This window comes from Gorilla gorilla, chromosome 4 (genome assembly GCF_029281585.2).
Source record: "Gorilla gorilla gorilla isolate KB3781 chromosome 4, NHGRI_mGorGor1-v2.1_pri, whole genome shotgun sequence".
Lineage (NCBI taxonomy): Eukaryota > Metazoa > Chordata > Mammalia > Primates > Hominidae > Gorilla > Gorilla gorilla.
The window spans coordinates 88,184,055-88,202,697 of NC_073228.2; the positions used below are offsets into that span (position 1 = coordinate 88,184,055).

The 18,643-nt window shown below is 34.4% G+C and overlaps 1 protein-coding gene across 5 annotated transcripts in view; it reads right to left on the reverse strand.

Moving 5' to 3' along the window:
• Positions 1 to 18,643, reverse strand: part of EDIL3 (EGF like repeats and discoidin domains 3) — a 442,725-nt gene that overhangs the window by 161,859 nt on the left and 262,223 nt on the right. For all 5 annotated transcript variants that reach the window (XM_019028262.4, XM_019028263.4, XM_055389542.2 and 2 more), the window contains one exon: positions 5,518 to 5,699. In XM_019028262.4, coding sequence (XP_018883807.2) covers positions 5,518 to 5,699 — 182 coding nt within the window. The remainder of the gene's footprint in view (positions 1 to 5,517; positions 5,700 to 18,643) is intronic.

The window sequence follows — 18,643 nt, forward strand, 5'->3', positions numbered from 1 at the left end:
AATGGTGATTTACAGTTACTAGTCCAACCTGTGTTGCAATAAACATACTATATTTTTGTATTTGAGAGCTTAAAAATACTGGTCTTTAAGAAATTGTAAGAGCTGTGAATTAGGCTAATTATATATTTTTTGTAATCTTTAAAGTTCTGACAACTTGGATAAGATAATTAACCTGTTTGATTCAAGCTGTCTAAATTTATAAAGTGATGATAATTACACCTACTATATGGAATTATTCTGAGAATTAAATTTAAAAATCACCCAAAGAAGATTAAAAAATTCAAGAGGTTGTTACTGAAAAAACTAATAAAATAGACTGCTAGCTAGATTAATAAAGGAGAAAAGGGAGAAGATCCAAATAAACACAATTAGAAATGACAAAAGAGATACTACTAATAACCATCAGCAACTGCTGTGAACACCTCTGTGCACACAAACTGGAAAGTCTAGAAGAAATGGATAAATCCCTGGAAATATACGCCCTCCCAAAACTGAGTCAGGATGAAATTCAAACGGGTAGACAAATAATAATCTCCGAAATTGAATCAGTAATAGATGGCCTACCAACCAAAAAGAGCCCAGACCCACATGGATTCACAGCTGAATTCTACCAGATATACAAAGAAGAGCTGGTAGCATTTCTACTAACACTATTCCAAACAATCGAGGAAGAGGGACTCCTTCCTAACTCATTCTACAAGGCTAACATCATCCTGATACCAAAACCAGGCAGAGACAAAACAAAAACACAAAACTTCAGGCCAACATTTTGATGAATATCAATTCAAAAATCCTCAACAAAATACAAGCAAATTGAATCCAATAGCACAACTAAAAGCTTATCCACCATGATCAAGCAGGCTTTATCCCCAGGATGCAAGGTAGGTTCAACATATGTAAATCAATAAGAGTGAATAATCACATAAACATAACTAAAGACAAAAACCACATGATCATCTCAATAGATTCAGAAAAGCCTTCCAATAAAATTTAACACCTCTCATATTAAAAACTCTCAATAAACTTGGTACTGAAAGAACATACCTCAAAATTATGAATCACCTATGATAAACCCACAGCCAACATCATACTAAATGAGCAAAAGATGGAAGCATTCCTCTTGAAAACAGAAATGAGACAAGGATGCCCTTTCTCATCACTCCTATTCAACATAGTATTGGAAGTCCTGGCCAGGGCAATCAGGCAAGAGAAAAAAGTAAAAGCCATCCAAAACAGGCAGAGAGGAAGCCAAAGTATCCCTGTTTGCAGAGGACATGATTCCATATCTAGAAAACCCCACAGTCTAGGCCCGAAGGATCTAGAAAACCCCACAGTCTAGGCCCAAATGATCCTTAAGCTGATAAACACCTTCAGCAAAGTCTAAGGGTAAAAAATCAACATACAAAAATTACTGGCATTCCTATATAGCAACCACAGTCAAGCCAAGTGCCAAATCAGAAATGCCATCCCACCTACAATTGCTAAAAAAAAAAAAAAAAAAAAAAACCGAAAAAACCCTCCTAGGAATACAGCTTATCAGGGAAGTAAACAATCTCTACAATGGGAACTAGAAAACACTGGTCCAAGAAATCAGAGACAACACAAACAAATGGAAAAAACATTCCATGCTTGTGGATAGGAAGAATCAAAGTCATTAAAATGGCCATACTGCCCAAAGCAATTTATAGATTTCAATGCTAATCCTATCAAACTCCCAATGACATTATTCACAGAATTAGAAAATACTATCTTAAAATAGCCAAGACAATCCTGAAGACAACAACAAAAATAAAACCCCCCAAAAGCTAGAAGTATCAAATTACCTGACTTCAAACTATACTATAGGGCTACAGTAACCAAAAGTACTGTTTTGATACTGATACAAAAACAGACATATATTCCAATGGAACAGAATTGAGAGACCAGAAATAAGGTTGCACACCTACAACCATCTGATCCTCCCCAAAGCTGACAAAAACAAGCTATGGGGAAATGACTCCTTAATCAATAAATGGTGCTGGGTTAGTGGTTAGCCATATGCAGAAGATTGAAACTGGACCCTTTCCTTACACTATATACACAAATCAACTCAAGATGGATTAAAGACTTAAATGTAAAATCCAAAGCTATAAAATCCCTGAAAGACAACCTAGGCAATACCATTCTGGACAGAGGAAATGGCAAATATTTCATGACAAAGGAATGGAAAACAATTGCAACAAAAGCAAAAAATGACAAATGGGATCTAATTAAACTAAAGAGCTTCTGCACAGAAAAAGGAACTATCAACACAGTGAACAGACAACCTACCCAATGGAAGAAAACTTTTTCAAACTATGCATCTGACAAAGGTCTAATATTCAGCATCTATAAGAAACTTAAATTTTCAAGAAAAAAAACAAACAACTTCATTAAAAAGTGGGCAAAGGGCATAAACAGACAATTTTCAAAAGAAGACATACATGCAGCCAACAATCATACGAAAAAAACCCTCAAGATCAGTTATCATTAGAGAAATGCAAACGAAAACCACAATTAGATACCATCTTACAGCAGTCAGAATGGCTATTATTAAAAAGTAAAATAATACTAGATGCTGGCAAGGTTGAGGAGAAAAGGGAATGGTTATACACTGTTGGTGGGAGTGTAAATTATTTCAACGACTGTGGAAAGCAGTATGAAGATTCCGCAAAGAACTAAAAACAGAACTAATATTCAGCCCAGCCACAGCATAACTGGGTATATACCCAAAGGAATATAAATTGTTCTACGATAAAGGCACATGCACGCCTATGTTCACCGCAGCACCATTCACAATAACAAAGACATGGAATCTACCGAAATGCCAATCAATTGTAGACTGGGTAAAGAAAATCTGATACATAGACACCATGGAATACTATGCAGCTGCAAAAGAGTCAGATCATGTCTTTTGCAGGAACATGAATGAAGCTGGAGCAAACTATCCTTAGCAAACTAATGTGGGAACAGGAAACCAAATACTACATGTTTTCCCTTAGCACCACTTACAGTGGGTGCTAAATGATGGGAACACATGGACACATAGAATGAAATAACAGATAGTGGGACTTACCTGAGGGTGAAGGATGGGAGGAGGGTGAGGACTAGGAAATATAACTAATGGATACTAGGCTTAATACCAGAGTAACAAAATAATCTGTACAACAAAAACCCCATGACATGAAGTATACCTATACAACAAACCTGCACATATACCCCTGAACCTAAAATAAAAGTTTCAAAAAAAAAAGAAAATTGGTAAAGTTTTGTAAAAAATAACATTAAAAATATATTATTAAAGAGCACAATTATAAAATGAATACATTGAATATAATTCCTAAAAATTTATTGAATAATAATAATTTTTAGCTTTTCACCCATTATATTTGAGGTTCTCACTCTAATATAAAACCTTTCATGTTTACTTTAGCTGTTTTTCTCTGAGTTCATTATCATCTTCAGACCAAAAGCAAATTATCATCATCCCACTGACCTTAAAAGTAAAATAAGTTTTAACTATTGTTCTTAAGAGAATAAATCTAAATTTTTCTCAATGTTGATCACTGTCCTGTTCGATTAAGGTTATTTCTGCCTACAGCCACTGGGATAAAGGGAATTTACACTTCACACAATACTTTGAAAGGAAGAATGATGCATAGTGTTAAGTAGGCAATACTGGGACAAAGTAAAGTGAACAATCTGATATGAAACATTAATAAGGTGTTTCTCAGAGTAAACATTGGAAAAGCATGCTACTTATGGTTTATAGAAAGATGGCAATCATTGAAGCTCACAAACATAATTTGCCAAACAGAAACCCTGATGTAAACTGGTGATATCATCTCTCAACTGTTCTGAATTTTGGCTATGAATATTAATGTCTAAAGTTTTATCATGACCACAGTCCTACAAATGCATTTCAACTAGAGTGATTAAAAATGTCTCTGGAATGATTATTCATTAGTAAATATGATATAATTATTTTCTATTATTCTGTGCATATTTTAAACCTTAATTGATCCTTCACGAGTGTGATAAAACTGTATAGATGTGCCATTTCCACTATCTGGAGCTCATTTTGTACATGTTGCTATAGATTGAAAAAGTCAAGTGTAACTTAAGAAGCAATTTTAACAACTTCATGTAAATATAAATTCATAAAACAAAACAAGAACTTCAGGCAACCTTATAGAGCTCTATAGATAAAAGAAATGTTTATGAGACATATAAGAATGCCTAAGAAACCTGAACAAAGAAAGTATCTGAAGGAGATTTTGGCCCAGTTTTTCAAGTATGGAAGTCTTGCCTCTTAGCCATAAATCAATTTTCGTTTATACCAAATGCCTGTAAACTAGTTCTTGTATAGTACACCTAATTATGTCACATCAGGGATTTCCATGTTTCTTTGACTTAGAATATGTAGTAAACAGATAGAACAGATCAATCACCTAAACTAATCAAAACTCTGCAATATCTCCCTACTCTACTGAAATAAGGCTAATACCTTTTAGTATGACTCCTGAAGCACAGCAAACTCATACACTGAATTTGAACACATCCCTCCAGCAACCTTTACTGTAGTCATGATTTTCTACATAATATTCTGCAGATTGTCATGTAGCATCTTTGATTAGGCTGTTCCCTGGATGTTCAGTCTCTACTGAAAGCCATCCTTCTCAGGCCTAGCTCAAAAGCTATCTGCCCCAGGTGAGTTTCTCAAGATAATTAATGAATTCTTCCTCTGACCACAGAATACTGAATTCTTCCTCCCTTTAGTACACATCAATGACTTGTTAGATGGTTATTAATGTGCTTTCCCCAACAGAGGTTTACTCTTTCACAGACACCAGTTTTGATCATCTTTCTGTACTCCTAGTACATAGTTCATCTAAATGCTCCAAAAGCATTGAAATGTACAGAAATATAAGCTCTGGGCCTTGCTACCCCCTCTGGGAAATCACTTAATATTTCAGTATATTGTTGTTTTCTCCTGTTTTAAAAAATAGCTGGTTGATGAGAGTGAATAACACTATGAAATGAAACACCCTCAGCTTGAAAGAAGGTGCATTTGAGGTATTGTTATTATGATGCATGGTATATTTTATATTTGCATTTGTGGACCCACTTCTTAGAGATAGAAAACATAGATGTAATTTTTATGTTCTTAAAGTATCATAAGTTGCTGCTAAATGTTATCACAGTGGTAATGAACACACGGTATACAGAAAGTCTCCTGCTTTGATATGCAGCTTAAAATAGTGATATTTATACCTGAATATTTTTAACGTTTTTGATCTCTTAAACTAACTTCTTAATGGAATGTGCATGTTTTTTACTTCTCAGAATTGGGAGCTAATTTGAACTCTTCACTAAATTACCCTTTCCTCTGACCATAAGGAAGAGTCACACTGAGTTCTCTTTTGTCTGCTTTTTAAAATGACCAGAATCATTTAAAAATGACTTATAACATTAACCTTGTCCCATCCCATCTGTTACCTGAATCCACGGCCATCTGTCATTTTCTGCAGCTGTCCACGCATTTATAAGCCCCTTCTTATTAAGACGTGCATAGTAGGGATACCATTTTTGGAGTCCAAAAAGAGCTCGGTGAGTAGAGGAAGCCGTGATTTGCTGGTTTGATATAATTCCACCTTCAATTCCCAATGGGCCTGAGCATTCTGGAAACAAAAACAGGAAAAAATATGAATGTATTAGAAATAATGCATATACAACATGTGTCTGTTCGATTTGATAGGATTTTTTAAAATGATTTGAATTTGCACCACCATGCTATTTACTCTTCATCCCCTTTACAGATCTGTTATTGATCTCCAAATTAAGGAAATAATTCTTGCTTCTCATGACCCTCTCTTCCTTCTTTGCTTTGAAAGTAGTCACTTAATAGACACTTCCCTTCTGCATTATGATTCTGGTTCTGTACTGACAGCTTTTGGTTGTTGATCACGTCAACAAAAGCATAATGCTCTTAAAAGGCTTATCTCATATTTTATATTCCCGGAGATTACCATGCCTCACAAATTATAAGCTCTCAACAAATATTTTTCCATCCATTATTTCTTGATTATCATAAAGCTGAGCTTTTTGTCAAAGTTATTTTTGTACTAATTTAGCATTTCTCACTACTATAAACTTTATAACTTAAATTTTTATACCCACCATCAGTTATGCTTCCACAACAAAAGGGAAATGGGTAAATCTGTTAACATTTAAAAATATTATTATAATACCCCATGATATATTATAAATTATAAAATATATGTAGACAAATTATTTTTATAAAGAGAGCAGGTAAACTCTCTGACAACATTATACATGACAATGTGTACAACTCAGTAAATCAAGATATTAAAATACTTATTAGCACTTTAGTTTCAAATTCACAATTCTACATATTGGGATTCTGCATGTATATCTTTACATTTGCAACTGAGAAACTTAAGAAAATTTTCCAATGAAATTTTAAAATACTAAGATTAAAGCACATTATGCTCAAATGATATGTTCTCAGATACCAAATGTATTTAGTTTTTCAAATTAGAAATGGAGATAAATCCATCCTTAAAAAATTACATATATATTTGTATTATATATAAAATTATATATAAATTCTTAATTGTGTTATAAAATTTCAGCAGAAGGTACATTTCTTCTAAATTCAGTTTTGAAAATTCAGAATAAGTAGGGATATGATATAAGGAAAAGATGTTCTTAATTTCATTAACATTTCATATACTATACTGAATATTTTGCCAATTTAGATTTGTATAATACATACGATAATTGTATTATAAAAATATACTACAATAATTTATCAGAATTTCTGAAAATAAGAAAGAAGTTCATTGCTACTATTAAATATCAGTATATGAAAGTCAACTTGATTGGTGATTATGACCAAGTACATTTTAGATTTTAATTACTATCAAAATCCAACATTTGTCAGTAATTAAATGTTTATGCTTAGATTGAGGTTGAAAATATGAAAAAAAATTAGGAGCCAAATTATAATATTTTTGAAAGTTAGTAAGATATTTCTCACCGTTAACCATATTTTTAATTGTCATAAACATGCTTCTTTTTCTATTCCATGCTCAGATAGTAAGTAGCTCTGATGGCTTTCAAATATTTAAATTTTTTTATAAAGAAGATAAAAATATATGGATAAGTAATCATCTTAATCAGACTGTATTAGTAAAGACAACATTAATACAGTAAAAATTGCATCTTTGCCATTGACAAAAAATTACTTGGTATGATAAATTTAGATAATAAGATCTTTTTTTAACATGTGATTAGGACTGCTTAGCACTTTACGAAAGTATATCACTTTAGAATCATTAAATTAAGAAGCCATTCATTAGTAGAATTGAAGTCTTAAGAGCTGCAGATAATAATCTGATTTTCACATTCCCAAAAACTTAACGTTAAAAGTTCAGATATTAATTCTCTGGACCCTTATTTTGCTTTCCATTTTAAACTTCAAGATCTTTACAGACTTCATAAATGTACTAAGAAACTTTCATGATGACACTGTGACTTTAGTAATGGCAGGAGCCTAGCTTTTTAATAATATTGTCATCAAAGGGGTCTCAAGCATCTTGTCCTTGGTTTGTACAACGTTTGGATGGAAAAATGAAACAGGCAGGGAGATCTTTTATTGCAGGCCATTTATTGTAGGCCAGTAAGTAGACTAGCAGAGCTAGAGAGCCAGAATTGATTAATGAGCTGTATGGCAGACTTAAAAATAACTCTGTGCCATTTAGTTGTATACCTCTAAAGACCTTATGCTGAATTAGATATCTTCACAGAATTTGTAACTATTTTAAAGCAGAGAGTAGATCTCAAATCACAATATTCTATAATTCTACTTCATTGTTTAATCTATCAACCTCCCTTTAGTAGCTAACATATCAGGAAACTCATTGGCTTTGAAGTGTTATATTATCAGATAAGCCAAATACCAATGAGCGATTTTGAAAATATATATGTGCAACTCACTCTGCCATAAGGTTCCAAATCTTTGCTATGCTCTTTAGTCCTGCATATTAATTCTTTCAAAAAAACATAATTCAAGCTGGGCGCAGTGGCTCATGTCTAATCCCAGCACTTTGGGAGACCGAGGCAGGTGGATCACCTGAGGTCAGGAGTTTGAGACCAGACTGACCAACATGGTGAAACCCTGTCTCTACTGAAAATACAAAAATTACCTGGGCATGGCGGCATGTGCCTGTAGTCCCAGCTACTCAGGAGGCTGAGGCAGGAGAATCACTTGAAGCCAGGAAGCGGAGGTTGCAGTGAGCTGAGATCACACCACTGCACTCCGGTCTGGGTAACAGAGTGAGACTTCATCTCAAAAAACAAAACAAAACAAAAAAGCAAAACAAAAAACCCTCCACAATTCAAATAATATATATTGACATTATATATTTATATAGGGCTACATATTATACAAAGTATTTTTGCATGAGCTATTTCACTGCCATGATGTCAAATTTACAAGTATCACCAGTCCTCAATTCTATATTGTTGCTTTAAACAAACAAAAACAAACAAAAATACCCCCCAAAAACCAATTTCCAACAGTTACATACCACACTCTGTCACTTACATATAGTCAAAAAAGGCCACCAAAGGAAGCATGACTGTGATGGGGATTCTTGAATGAAGTGTGAGTCTGTGAGTTGTCAAGGTACTGCCTTGAGTTAGTGATTCTGCATTTTCCTACTTTTTAAAATTGGGGTTATGATGACACTTAACTTATCAGTTGTGAAGAAGACAAGATAATGAAAGCTTTGCTTTTGGAGCTATAAATTGCTGAAAAAATAATAAGCTTGGTTCTGTAAGGTTATTTTCATACTTCTTTTTAGAGGACCTCAACTGAAGTAATCCTGGCTTTTTAGCACCTTTCGAGTAGGAGCTAGGTATTTCTCACTGTTATATCCTTAGGTGCTCATGGTGGCTTGTACACAGGAAAAGCCCAATAAATATGCACTGAACGTTGTTACTGGGGGCTTTTTTTCCTCCTAAACAGTAAAGTAATAAGCAAATCCAAGCCTTAGATTTATTTCACTCTGCAAAGTTGTCACAACAGCAGATTTTCTTCACTAATCATGTGGACCACAATCAAATGGATGTCATCACAATAAAAGGTTCAAAATCCAATTTCCTTTTGCCTGTGCTATCCACTTCCCCCATATCCTATTAAATTCAACAGTTATAAAAAACAGTGAAGGAATTACAATTCAGAATGCAAATGAATATACACCTAAGATTAAGTGACCTTGAGCAATTAATAACAGGATGCTTAAAAAGAAAGATAATATGAAAATATACATTGCTTTTACTATCAACAAATGATAGAAGATATATGAAATGATAATTGATGAAGTAATCAATGTCAGATGAGAACTCTGAAGTTTGAAAAGTGTACCCACATGTATTTTCTCATATAATCTTTGAAATAATACTTCAAGAAAAAAATGTTATCAGGACTATTTCATGAATTAGAAAAATTGTGAGGATGGAAGTTAAGCTTGTAAAAGATGACTGTGTAATTTAATGTGGAGAGTTCAGTAATTCTTCAAAATTTGACTCGGATCTTTTCCTTCTGCTATATTATGTGAAGCATACATACTTCTGCATCCTAGGGGAGGCAACTGGAACATTAACATGGAATGAACATACAAGATATCACTAGTAACACTGAGGATGTAACGGAGATTTCACAAGTTGGGATCCACTGTAACAGTACATGATAATGTATGGCACTGATATGGTATGCCTCTGTGTCCCCACCTAAATCTCATGTTGAATTGTAATCCCTAGTCTTGGGGGAGGGACCTGATGGGAGGTGACTGGATCATGGGGACGGGCTTCCTCTTTGCTATTCTCATAATGGTGAGTTCTCATGAGATCTGGTGGTTTAAAAGTGTGTGGCACGTCTCTCTTCACACTCTCTCCTGCTGCCATGGGAAGACATGCTTGCTTCCCTTTTGCCCTTCCCCCATGATTGTAGGTTTCCTGAGGCCTCCCAGCCATGCTTCCTATACAGCTTGTGGAATGGTGAGTCAATTAAACTATTTTCTTCATAAATTACCCAGTCTCAGGTAGTTCTTTATAACAATGTGTGAATGAACTAATACAGGCATTCAGTTACAGAATTAAATACCTACAGTTTATAGTGTGTCTGTCTCCTAAGGTGTTAAAATTAACCTGATACCATCATTGGCTTATACTCTGCTTATCTAATACGGATAGGCAAATTCTGTTCTTATTAATTTATTGACCTCTAAGTGTATGCTCATCCACCCGTCACTCCATCCGTTCATTTAATTCAGTTTTGAAAATACGTGTTTATTGAAGCCCTTCTACATATTAGGCACTTTTCTAGGTAGTAGTGACATAGGGATAAATAAGGCAGAAAAGGTCTATGCTCTTAAAAGATTCATATTCTAGTGGAGAGACAAATAATAAACAAACACTTAAACAAGAAAATACCATGAAGTGGTATGTGCTATGAAGGAAAAAAAGAAGGGTGAATCAAGTGTGGGTGTCAGGTGATCAGAGATGGCCTTTCTGAGAGGTTACACCAAGTCTCATCTCTGAATGGGAAGAAGGAGCTGGCTAGGTTTACAGTACTGGTTTCCTCAAGGGGCTTCAGTGTAATGGGGAGACACAGAGAAATAAGAACATTTTTATATAATATGGCAGATGTTGTGTTGGTGAATGCAGAAGATTCAGTGGGAGAAGAGAAGAGGGAATAATAACCTAGCTTGGGGCTCTGGGAATGATTCCCGGAAAAGAATAGGAGCTTGCATAGTGGAGAGAGGAGACAGGATAGACACAGGCAGGGAACAGGCTGCTATGATGAGGGAATTAGAGGCAGTTCAGTATCACTAGATCAAGAGGGGCTGGTGGGGGAATGGTTAAGAGATGAAGTGGAGAAGTAGAAAAATGCTAGATTATTTTGCAGAAGACTGTGATGATAGAATTTGGTTCTGTTAGTGATGGGGAGTTTTTGAAGGACTCTATGGCCACATTTTCATTTAATTTAGATCATTCCCACTGTGCCATAAAGAGTAGATTTAAGACGGACAAAACTATGTCCAAAGAGTAAGCTACTACAGTTGTCCATGTGAAAAATAACGCAGATCTGAAAGAGGGGCGGAGAAGAGGAAGAGTTCAAAAATATTTAAGAGGTAAAAGTAGGCAGAACTAGTAATAAGTAGATGCAAGGTAGAGGAGGGAAATGGAGTGTTTGAGTTTCAAAGGGTCCAGAGAGCAAACACAGGTGTTTCCTTTCATTGAGATTGGCCACGTTTCACAAATAACATCACTGGACCAAATTCCTCTCTTAAAATTTATCAAAAATCATTCTTGCTGTTGGATTGAATGTGGGAGGATCTGCTTGTCTTACCTTCCTTCTCTTGCTATACTGATTTTGGTGGGCTACTCTCAACATCTCTCATATCAACCAGGCTGCAGGGACAGGATTGAGATGTAAAAATCTGCTTCTATGCTCAAACCATGTCCAGTACTTCCCTGGTCCACAACTCATCCACATGTTTATGTGTGCCCATCTGTTTTCTCACAAGATAGAGAACCCCTTTGTAGGCAAAGATTATATTCCTCACAGTATCTAGCAGCAAGCTTCAATTTTAGTGAACATTTAATAAATATCGGTAGAGCTAATTACTTCTAAAAAATAAATATGGAAGGTAAATAAACAATACAAATGGCAGGTAATATGGTACCATTTTATTTGTATACTTCATTTTTAATTAAAAATCATTTACATTTACACTTACATGCTCTCAAAGGCACACAGATATAGAGGCCTTCTTTAGAAATTTTTTTTATGATGAGTAAAGAAGAGCACTTGTTTACTAATTAAAAAAAAATGTAACTGATAGTGGTCTGTCTGGGTCTCTTCTCTTTCAAATCGCTGCCACACAGTATTACCAGGTATTTCTGAAATTCCCCATTGTTACCTCTAGAGAGGGCATAGTGGCAGTTCGATCAATGCTGAATACAAAAATAGAATACAGTAGTAGAATATGGTAGTCTGCATTTCCTGGCTGTAAGATCTGTGTTTATGCATCCTTGGTATTGTGCTTGCTTTTGTCAGGTACGACAATAATCCTAAATTAATGAGTCCATTCAACATTGGCTACCAGAGAATTTCAGGCACCTTTTATAGAGTCATTTAAAATAATTACACTGCCTGAATTGTCTGAGTAGACTGGAAATGCCTTCTGACCTGACACCCTGCTGTTCAGACTAATACTGAGCAAGTGAGTCACCTGGCAGGTTGAGCAGGAGCAGCTGGGCTAGCTGGGGGCCAAACTTCAAGTGCCTCCCCAGAGCGACTTTTCTGCTTTGGCCAAGTGGGATGTGAATAAAATAGCTTCAAAGTGGAGTCCTTCTCACTCTGCAAACTCATTCTCTGGAGTATGGCAAAGAATGGCTTCTGCATTTTATTGATCTTGCAGCTGACAAGTAAGCAGTGCCTCAGGATGTCTCACATCTTGTTCCTGAGTGTGCTGATTAAGCCTTTCAAATAAGTGAGATGCACAGCTGAATCCGTAACAGGAATGTACTGCTTTCATTTGCTCTATCTCAATATCCAGACATCTTCAGAATGAAAGGATTTCAAATTAAAACCATGTAAGAAACAAATCTCCTTTAAACATCTCCAGTCCTCCCTTTCTCCGAGCATCTCGTCTTATATGAGTGAGTCCTCTGCCGTGCTTAATATAGCGTGATAATTGTGCTGAATGCAAGCACTGGTGAATGGATTAGTGATGACCTCCAGTACTGCAGAAATTAATGCTGATTCAAATGTAAGCTTTCCTCTGTGCCACTTGGACCACAGCCTTTCTTTTATTTCTAGCATTTGTTTTATTTTAGAGTTGTCTTGAGACCAGGCTTTAATTGGTGAGGGAGGGATCAAGGCCACTCTTTCTCGCGCTGTGGCCTGAGGGTTTAAAGGAACCCTAAAGTTTTTTTTTTTTTTTTTTGGATGAGTCTTGTCAGCTAAGCCCCCATGCATTTGAGTTGATTTCTCTCAAAGCTATCATTTTTCTGGTGTGTTAGGAAGTTGTATCAGAAGAAAGAGGTCAGGGGATGGAGTGAAGATGAGAAGTTTAAGAAAGGGTGATTCGGGAACAGGGCCTGAATATTCCAGTTCAGGTGTAGGAGATGGGGAAGTGGCCAAAAAGTTTCCCGGATACAGAGTGAGAATGTGAAGGTGAACATGCACAACACAGCCTTAGCTTCACTTACTCATTCCCAAATTCCTGCAGAGCACCCCTGGGTGTCAGCCTCTGGTTATGGCACTGAGAATAATCACCTTCAAAGGAATTAGAATGAAAATTCCACTTGGTGATGTTCATCTCTCTCCACACTGAGATTGCTTCTTTGTATTGGGGTATAAACATTACATACAGTCACAGTAACCTTCCTTAGGAAAACTAGTAATTGAGAAATCCTTAATACTGTTTTCAAAAATTAGTTAAACTTACTTGGATTCCATATAAAATGCATGCGTACCTTAAAGAAAAGGCTGTTTCTTCCTATCAGATGGGCAGCATAGCTTAGATAAATGCTAATTTTCCTCACAATTGTGAATACTGTGATTCTGCGGTATTTCGCTGGGAAAACATTCTCTCAATTTTATTAGGACCTATATTCTATTATTTTCCATATTGAAAGCTCAGAAGGTGTCCAGGTTAAATGAAGACGAACAGCAATTTGTGCATTTTTTTTTCCTCTGAGACAATATGCTTCTTACAGGTAGAGACGATGCCTTTTGCATTATTTAGGTTTTCAAAGCACTTAGCACAGTGCTTACAAATGGGCAGCTCTCAATATTACGGGATAAAGTAAACTAAAACAAATCATTGCTTTTTGGAATTACTTTTCTTTCTTTTTTGAAGGTGGATTAGTCCTCTGAATGTAGATATTATCACTCTAAGGATTCAACATACTGGGTGGGTGTTAAAATCAGAAATGCTTTCTTCATATACTGGCAGGCTTAAAAATATATAAGAATCAGCTCTTGGAGGTAGGGGAAATACTATATTTGGAATGAAAACCACATTTATAAAGTCACAAATGCAATTATCAGCCATCTAGCTATTTCCTTTAAAATGTGGCTATGTTTTCTTCACACTGTGTGTTATCTCAAGCCAATTATGATATATTATCAGTTTAAATTAATTGTTTTCAATTCAGGAAAAAATGAAGCCCATGAATAAGCTAAACGATAATAAAAATTGTCTATTAATATTTCTCAAACTGATTTGTGAGCATATTGATGCAGAATAATGGTTATTATTTAAATAGTAGAGCCTATGAACTCCAGTATTCAAAGGCCAAAATTCTCATTGAGATAATTCACAAAAGTTGACAAAATCTAAGACGATTATCCTCTTATCACAGTAAACAGTTCTGCTGTAGGACAACAGAAGAGTTCATTGTAGTTTGCTTAAGATGTATTCTTCTAAAATGGAAGAGTATTTGGATTTTTCAAGTGGTAAAAACAATATGGATTGATGAAACATTTGTCTGTAAAGTCAAAAGCCTGAAATTCAAAAACCTGTAGCTGTACACCTGTTCTTGCTTTCTGACAAAACATATATCTACATAGGAAAGAGCTAAGAAGGGTATAATGCCAAGGTTAAAATGCTAAAAGAGGGACTGAGTTGCTTGAAGAAACATGAGTCAAATATAAAATGTAAACATCCATACAGTGCTGTGTAGAAGACAGATTCCTATGCTTTTAAGTTATTTATATGTTTTAAGATTTTTTGGCAAATGCACATCAGGCTACGTGCCCTAAGGTATTGCCTTTGATGTTTGGTTATAAAGCAATATTACTGCCATGTCAGGCACTGATTTTTATTTGAGAGATAAATCATAGTTCCAAACCCAATTACCAGCTATATCTAGTTATTTTGTTTTCTGTACAATGTAGTTATCTTTTCTTCACACTGGATGTTAATTTAGGTCTAGTATGAAACTTTAGTGTTCCAGAGGTAAAAAAAAAAACCCAAGAGATGAAACAGGAGGCCATTGCAGGTGCCAAGGAAAGACATACTGAGCTCTGTCTAATACTAGCACACTTCGAAAAGTTGTGGAAGAAATGACACAGAGCAAAATGGAGCCTAGAAAAGTATAGTAGATGATTTGTTCATTTGAATTCTGGAGACATCTATATTATGCATTTACTTTTAAAAATGTAAGAAAATATTTTTCATTTAGAAGATAATAGGTAATACCTGCATAATCAGAGAAGTATTAGGTTGGGTCAGGGACCTAAACATTCTTGCAATTAATTTCAAAGCCTGCTCTCTAAGTCACAACCTCAGCTGTGCTGTGTTTCGTCTTTCCAAATTAAAAAAATAATTGCCAGCATTTCCAGTATAAAGTTGAAATAGAGGATGAATTCTTGATAATAGGTATTTACTAATTGAACCTTCCTACAACTAAAATTGTCACAAATGTTTTAAATATTGTATTTGCAGTGGCTTTGGTAATCCTGAAAGGAATAATTCAACATAGAACTTTAAACATAACAAATATAAAGCTACTAAAACAAAGGATGCTTTACCAATTTTATAAAAGAATATCTAGAAGGATTTAATAGAGTAACAATTTTATTATAAACCTGTTGAAGCTAAGCCAGCTTTTCATACATTATCTCTTATTCAGTAGAGATTCATACTGGATGTGTTTTATCAGTAATGAATATGGATCAGCCTATTGAAATATGAAAGTTGACTTCTGTTTCTTTTCAAATTTATTGTACGTAATAATAAAGTATACTCTGACATTATGTAGTATCCAAGTTAAATACTTATTTTTGTTGAACAATATTTGTAGTAAAAACAATATACAGAATTTGCTAGTACTACCCAATAATACGTACATACATACTAAATCTAGATTTAAATCTTTAGCTGCTGAAATGGGTATGGAATATTAGTTGTGTTCAACAAAATATCCATAATGGGATAAATTACTATTTTCTAAAATGTTGCAGCAGAATACATTATTGCTATAGAGTTTGGCCTAGTGATTAAGTAAATAAACAAATATACTTCTTATAAACATATTAAAAATATATGACAAATGCAAAGTTTTAAATAATCCTATGCTTGTCCATTATGAGGTAGTAAATTTTGAAAAAAAAAGAAGCCCATAATAGAATTACCTGCTTACCTTAAGCTTTTAAAGAAAAGAGGACTTAATACATTTTTTTTTTCATTTTGGCTTTATAAAAAAGACTAATTTCTTCAGAAGCTTTCATCCTACAAACGTTGGCTAGCTCACCACTCTAGTAGGTTAATTTATGGGATGAACCAGGAACTAGGTAGGGACTATAAAGTCACAAACATAAAATGATGCATATTCATTACCACAAAATAAAAATAACAGAATTAATTTCATTTCTAAAAAATTTTGTACAAATGAGAATAGTGACTGAATTTTCTTAGAAATCATTATTTTTAGTCCAATGCTTCAAAAAACAGTAAATGGATATTTTTTAACTTAATAGTCTTATGGATACAGCAGGATATAGTCATTCTTTTAATATGCAGGGAAGATAAATTGCATAAAAATACACAAAGCAAACCAGAAATATAAATTTTACCTTACATTAGTAAGAAAGTATCTCATTAGTTGAACATTTTTATTTAATTACTAAAATCCTCTTAAACTACAACAACGAAAAAAAACAAAAAAAGGAAAGATTGTGTGAGTGAGCTAAAAATTGCTCAGGCAGGGGGTTATGGTAATATATCCTTACTGCCTTCATATTTTGAAAAGTTATCAGCTCAGCTAACTAAAGCTACATAGATAAAAGATAAAAAGAAAATAGAATCACTCAGTTTATATTTATAGATTAATTAGATTAATTTATAGGTGTACAACTTCATCAGATCATACAATTTACAAATGCAGGTAATTTAATTGGGAAATAACTACGGTAACAAGTATAGTGTAGTGGTAACTTATAATGTACATAAAGCACCTCATTGAGTCTTCACAAACTTTCTATTATATCATTTTATCAAAACTGTCCCTCATTGGAATTTTGGTTAAGGACATGAAGGCAAATACAGGTGCAAAAATCTCTACTCTGAACAGAACCCTAAAGAAAAAGTGTGTCCTACTTCATGGAAGCATTTCAATTGTGACGCCAGAAAGTTTAGAGTTGGAATTTCTACCCCACCACTTAACAGCTGTGTGGCCTTGGGGAAATTGTTTAATCTTTCAGCAGCTCCAGATTAATCCAGTGGTGTACAAATTTTGATGCACATTAGGATTACACAGGAAGCTTTAAAAATTCCAATACCAGGCCCCATCTCATACAGTACCAATTAAATTAGAATGCCTTGGGGTACGAGCCAGACATATATATTTTTAAAGTTCTCAGTGATACCAATATACACCAAAATATGGGAACTGTGCTGGTTAATCATGTGTATTCCAGGGAGAATAACACCCATTTTACAGGTTTGTTTCATAAGTTTGAAAGAATACATGGTTAGCACATAGTAAATTATATGGCAACCAATATACCTTTAGTAAATGGTAGCTTTTACATTGTTGTTGTTATACCGCAATAAAACAAAAATAAGAGATAAAAAGTCGTAGTTGGAGGAGACTGACCTCTTTTACTACCTGGAGACACATGGTTTAACATATGCTACCAGTTCAGCCATGTTTTACATGCATTCGGTTTTTTTTTTTTTTTTTCACAGAAATGAAAATGGAGTAGAACATCTACTCCCATTTCCCATGCAAAATGTTATTCAATAATAAAAAACGTGAATACATACATAAGCACAATTATTAATCATGAGCTGTTACCAAAAATGATTCAAACTATCATGCCACTTGGCATCTCCTTAATACCATATTTATCATCAGATATTTCTGTCACCAAAGCATTCAAATTGTCAGATAAAAATCTCTGCCTGGGGGAAATATAAACTATGGCTTCTTGTAATGAATGAAAATGAAATGATTCCCCACAGTTTATTGCCAGACTCACTGGAAATAAAAATTACTAATTAAATAATCTTAGTTTAAAATAGGTCTGGGTCTGTCAAGCACTTTTCTTCATTGTGGTACAAAATGAGGATGTCCTATGGAAAAGTTTCATATTAACACTTTGATAAATCAGATTACAACTCTGAAAAGCACTTTTATAATCGAGTTTTTCCCCCACTTTAATATCTGAGTAATCTTATATTTAGGATAAATGGAGATAAAGTTTTACCTGCTGGCAGTTTTTGCTGGAGCAATCAACGAAATCTCATTTCTTGAATTCCACAAATGAGAGTAAAGTAACAAACCATTTCCCCCCAAATTGAATAATACCTGATTTCTGTATCTTCAGCATATCCTTTTTTTGTTTCATCATGACTTATATTTGCAATAAATTTGAGAAGAATGTTAATATTCATTGTTTCTGATTTCTAAGGACATAAAGGGGATGTCTTGGGAAAAAAATTCACAAAATGCCCCTTGGTACCCAGCCAACTCTTTTCATAATCTGTTTTTGAGATTTTTTAAAAAAACTATGCAT